Consider the following 5662-nt stretch of genomic DNA (forward strand, 5'->3'; position numbering starts at 1 on the left):
AAATATAAATTACTTCGTTATTGTACATAAATTAAATTATAAAAAAATTGAATTAAAAAATTACAAAAAAAATGAGGAATTTCAAATAGTTAATTTGATACTAATATCGATACATTTTTGTCAAATTTTTATAATATTTTCAAACATATATTTTATTTAAAAATAAAAACATCATCGTTTTCTCAAAATCACATAAAGCCATATTATAACATCGATTGAGATAAAAAAATAAAATAAAATATTAAAATCACGATGTATCTCGCAGCATTGCGCGAGTACGCTTCTAGTACAAAAAAAATGTAAAAATATTTACAAGAAATAAAAGATAAAACAAAATTAAAAAAAAAAACATTTTATAGTAATTAATTTATAAGTTTTTCTTTATCAATTTCAACATATATGTTTTATTTATAGATTTATTAAAAGAAAATAAAATGGTTAAGAATTAATAATAATAATAATAATACATAAAATAATAACAAAAAGAGAATTTATTCAACAAATACCTGGGTTCTAATAAGAACCCGTGACTGGACCTCTATCCATAATGGTGGAGGTTCTTGTAAAAACCCCAATAAAAACCTTTATTGTGGATACTTTAAATGAAAAACTTTTTCCTCTCCACCATGATAATTTTAGAAATCGATAGAAATAAGATGGTCGTTTAGATATATAACTCATAAGACGAAGGATCGTGTGAGAATGAAAGTTATGGTGAGAAGCGTAAAAAAAGATGTGAATCTTAAACACTTCTAATCTCATACCCACCAATGAATTACGTCATAGAAAGGAAATGATCTCGTGTATCTCGGTACACCTCATTAGTTTTGACATTCAATTATTGATTCAAGGGTAGAGATATCTTCTTATGCTTATTACCATAACTTCCATTCTCACCGAAACCCAACTCTAAAGCATATATTTAAAAATCTGTAATGAGAGAGATGATGAATAACTTTGTAAACCGCTCTGAATCACCATTAAAACAAAACTTAAGCGGACGCAACTTTAAGACCCCTATATTTTTATTTTTTTTGCACTGAAAGGTTATGTCATGATTAAACACTAACATAAGCATGAACTAAGCTAACCTGAATGGTAATTGCACTTCAATCTCTGTACCTTGCTTGCCTGTTCGAAATGTCATCTCTTCACAGCTCCACACTCTGCAACACAGCCATCATCTTGGTCCTCAATCTACATAGAATAAATTAAACCATCTTCCTCATGGAGGAGCAGCAGCGATTCCGTATAAGAATTCACAAACACAGAATTGTCGGTTACGTGAATCTCAAGATCCTTGATTTGCTCTGTGCAAGGTTCGAAAAGCTGTCGGAAATTTATAACATTTTTCAACGGTTTATCAATGGCAGGGTAATTTTATATACTTCAAAAAGAAACGGTCAATTAATATGACTCAAGCATTAAAACGTCCTATTATATATCTTGACAATTTTTTTGAATAAAATCATAAAAACTATGGTTGTTACCTTATGGTTTCATCTACTTATAATCATCTCTCATTGTAAGTAACTTGTCACTCCCACCCACATTTACTTAATATTAAGGTCTGTTATCAAATGCTAACCAGGTGAATTCTTATCGGGTCATTTTTCTTAATAGTATTGCAAGGACCGAGAATCTTACTCGGTAAGAGACATGACAAAGACCAACAATCTAACCCGATAAGTAAGAGAGGTGACTTTTACTCAGCTGGATCTACTATGCCATTTTGATTTTCAAGAATCTTACTTGGTAAGGTAAGTGAGAGTACGTATAAACATTTGGTAAACGACCCCTTGGTGATCTCTAGGGGTGGCACTTTTGTACCAAACCATATCTGCCAACATGTGTACCAACTAAATTGGTAATACAAAAGTATGCAAACTTGGCTGTTACATGGTATAGGAAGTTACATACCACGATATTCCCACGAATACCAACTTATTTAATTACTTATTAGTTTTTGTATTTTTTTTTACTTACTATAAGTTTAACGACTTTGTTTGAACTTTGAATGTTTGCACGTTTATTCTACCCAGTTAAAAACCCTTCAAGTTGGTACAAAACAAGTACCAACATATATCAACCGAAGAAGTTGGTACCATTTAAGTTGATACCAAATGTAATTGGTTGGCATACAATATAAGATTTTTACATACCATTTATAATTGTTTGGTACATAAGGGATGTTTGGGATTGCTTATAAAAACAACTTATTGACTTATTCCGGTGTGATACCGGTAATTAAGCACTTTTGAGTGTTTGGATAAACAATTTATACCGGTGCCAAACCGGTAACAAGAAGTTTTTAAAGAAGTTAAACCCTTCTGACTTATAATAAGTTGATAAATGCTTTGGTAGAAAAACATAAGTTGATAAGCAAATCCCAAACACCCCCATAGTATAACATTTTACATACCAATTATAATTGGTTGGTACACGAAATTGAAAAAAGAAGTTAGTACCGTACCCAATCCACCAATAATCAATCAATACTGTAGACCTTACCTTTAGCATTTATTGGGTTTGGTTTTATGCGTCACAAACTACATACGATAGGAAGATGACTAAACCTATTATAAAGTGGAGCGTTGATATCCCAAGGGACAAACCAAAAATTGCATCATAGTTATAAACTACTACATGACTAAAGGGTCGTTTATCAAACACTTATCCGGTAAGCATCCAGCGATAAAATTCAACATTATTATTTACTTACCGGGTAAGATTTTAGTCAACAAAAACGGCTTTCTATGCAACAATTTATCCGGTCGACCGTGGTAAGAGTCATTGCCCTTTCTTATCGGGTAAGACTCTCGGTCCTTGCCTCGCTCTTACAGGGTAAAATTCTTGGTCATTGCCATGTTCATCCGGTAAGGTAATGTAACTTGGTAAACGCTTACCCGAGTAAGCACTTACCGGTAAAAGTAGCCACTCTCACTTACCTTACTGGATAAGATTCCCAGCCAGCAAAATAGTGTAGCAGACAATAATCTCTTACCTCGGTAAGCGCCGGTAAAAGTCACCATTCTCACTTACAGAGGAAGATTCTCGGTCATTATCATGGAAACGCATTAACACTTTTGAGTGACTTAAAGAAGAGATTGGATGAAGCTAAAAGGCAGATTAGGATAACCAGTGCTGAATCAGCAACATAAGACATGTTGTTCTAGGTATCATACCGTACGTAATGGTCAAAGTTAATCTCCGAATTTTTAGTCAGCTAAAGAGAATACAAGAAAATAAGGCCAAATTTGCAGAACTTCTGTGATTTGGCATATTTTCAGATGGATCCAATATTATCCACTGAATATGTTTTAATATTAAGGCATGAACATCAAATTAGATGTAAAAAGACATTACTTTGAGACATTCAAGGATGCATATAAAGATTCCAAACCATGAATACCCAACAAGATTTATGCATGTATTAATATACCAAAAAGATATGTGCATCAATCTATATGCATGGTAAGAAAACTTTTTAAGAAAACTTAAAACTAATACGCATGGTAATTGCACATCAATCTCTACCTTGCTTACCTGTTCCAAAAGTCATCTTCACAGCTCCACACTTTGCAACGAGGCCACCATCTTCGTCCTCAAATCAATTAATAAATAGTATGATCTTCCTCGTTGAGCAGAAGCAGCGATTCCGTGTAAGAATTCACAAAGGATGAAAATCCGTTTACAAAAATCCCAAGATCCTTGAAGAGCTCTGAGAAAGGTTCATAAACAACAAGCTTTTGATGACAATAGTAAAGTGTCATCTCAAATATAGGGTCTCCACTCTTCCTAAACCCCAGAATTCTCTGTATATATGCAGGATATGGTGGGTTAATGGTGTATAACTTTGTAAACGTGTTTGTATCACCATGCTCCATCATCCATACAATACAAACTTGCATCCCGTTCATATCTTCACCAGACTCGAGCAAAGCAAGAGACTCCCTTAGCCTAAAGATGGAGAACCATATAAAGCGCAGCTGAGACGAACTATCTGGGAGGTTTACCTCTCGAAACTCCTCAGTACTCAAATCAAATGACATAATCAGTTTATGATCCCTAATTCCACCATCTTCAGCAATCCCATCATAAGCAAACCAATAAATAAAATGACCTATAGCTACCTGAGACCAAGTAAATGCAATTGATTTACGAGGCAGATTGTTACATAAACTCCTCCATTCTTTTGAGCCCAATGAGAAAACCATAACTTGCCGAGGGATGTAACTTATACTTTCCATTCTCCACCATGCACTAATATATGTAATTGCGACAAGCGTAGGGTCACAAGTGTCGGGGCAAACCCCAAAACCAAGGACCCTTGAAAACGACAAACTTAACACACTAAAAGGTACAGCAACAGCAATCGATTTTATAATGGAAGGATTCCAAAGAACAGCCACTTCCTTTTCTTGCTCTCGATAATAATAACCGTGGAGGCACAGCAAGCCGTGCGAGCTACCGACTATTCTTGATCCAGTGGCCTTAACCTTAAGTATTTGAACGAGCACAGGAACAATCGGATCAAACCTTTGTTGGGGGAAAGTATTATCATCGACAAAAGAAACGTATWTTCCCTCATTTTCCTCCCGTTCTCGCACTTGATACATCATAAGGAAATGCTGCGGCTGAGTTTGGCGAACGCTGTGAGCAGCAATAAACGCAGAGGAATCAATCAGTGACTTCCATGCTTTGCACGCCGATCGGCATCGAATCAATGATTCGACAGGAAGTCTTGTGATGATTTCCTCTTGGAGATCGGAAGGTATGCTCCGTGACATTTTGATTTTGGGGATATGATTCTGAATTTCTTTTTAGGGTTTATGCGGGAGAGGGAAGATTTGTGATTCTTTTCCCCACAGAAACCGTCTCGAATTTATAAGATTCAAATATGAGAGGAAATTACATTTTAGTCCCTGTAGTTTTGGGATATTAACCGAACTCGTCCATCTTTGCAAGGGTAAACAATTAGAAGATATTATTTTATATTGAATCTTCAATTTCAAGATTCAAAACATATTAAGATGGAAGGGATTCCCTTCCCATTCTTGTAAATCGAGAATTAGAATACCAATTACAATTGTATATCTAACCTGTTATGTAAGTTGATTAATTTCAAGATAACTATTTGTTTTGTAGATAGCTTGGAGTACTGCATTTGAACATCCGTGACCACAACGGATTTTTATTCCTGCTTAGATTTGAACCTGAGACCTTTGGAGCCAAGATCAAACCAATCAGGCACCACCCTTGTAAAACTTAATTTTGTTTATATATTAAATAGAAGGGTACTCGCGCAACGCAACGAGATACATCTTGATTTTAATATTTCATTTTATTTTTTATCTCAGTCGATGTCATAATATGGTTTTATGTGATTTAAATAAAACGACGATGTTTTTATTTTTCAATAAAATATAAATTTGAAGATATTTTAGATTTTAGATATTTTAGATTTTAAAATAAGATGCTTTTCCTTTATTTAATTATGTTTATCCGCAGTTAGTTATACAAATTCAAACATAGAGCTTTAATAATTGTACTTATGCATAATTTTTTTTCTTATAAAGATGATAATTAATTATTTTGTTAGAACTTGATAATTATCGTAATTATATTTTAGATTTTTTAAATTTTAAAATGAGATGTTTAT

General features: G+C 33.8%; 1 protein-coding gene across 1 annotated transcript; it reads right to left on the reverse strand.

The window, feature by feature from the left end:
• Nucleotides 1-3614: 3614 nt before the first annotated feature.
• On the reverse strand, nt 3615-4790 carry LOC112506803 (F-box protein At3g22700-like). The gene has a single exon (XM_025111084.1). It carries the CDS (start codon nt 4788-4790, stop codon nt 3615-3617), a length of 1176 nt encoding a protein of 391 aa, XP_024966852.1.
• Between the last annotated feature and the right edge of the window lie 872 nt (nt 4791-5662).

The sequence above is a fragment of the Cynara cardunculus genome, assembly GCF_001531365.2.
Source record: "Cynara cardunculus var. scolymus isolate 2C chromosome LG 1, CcrdV1, whole genome shotgun sequence".
Classification (NCBI taxonomy): Eukaryota; Viridiplantae; Streptophyta; class Magnoliopsida; order Asterales; family Asteraceae; genus Cynara; species Cynara cardunculus.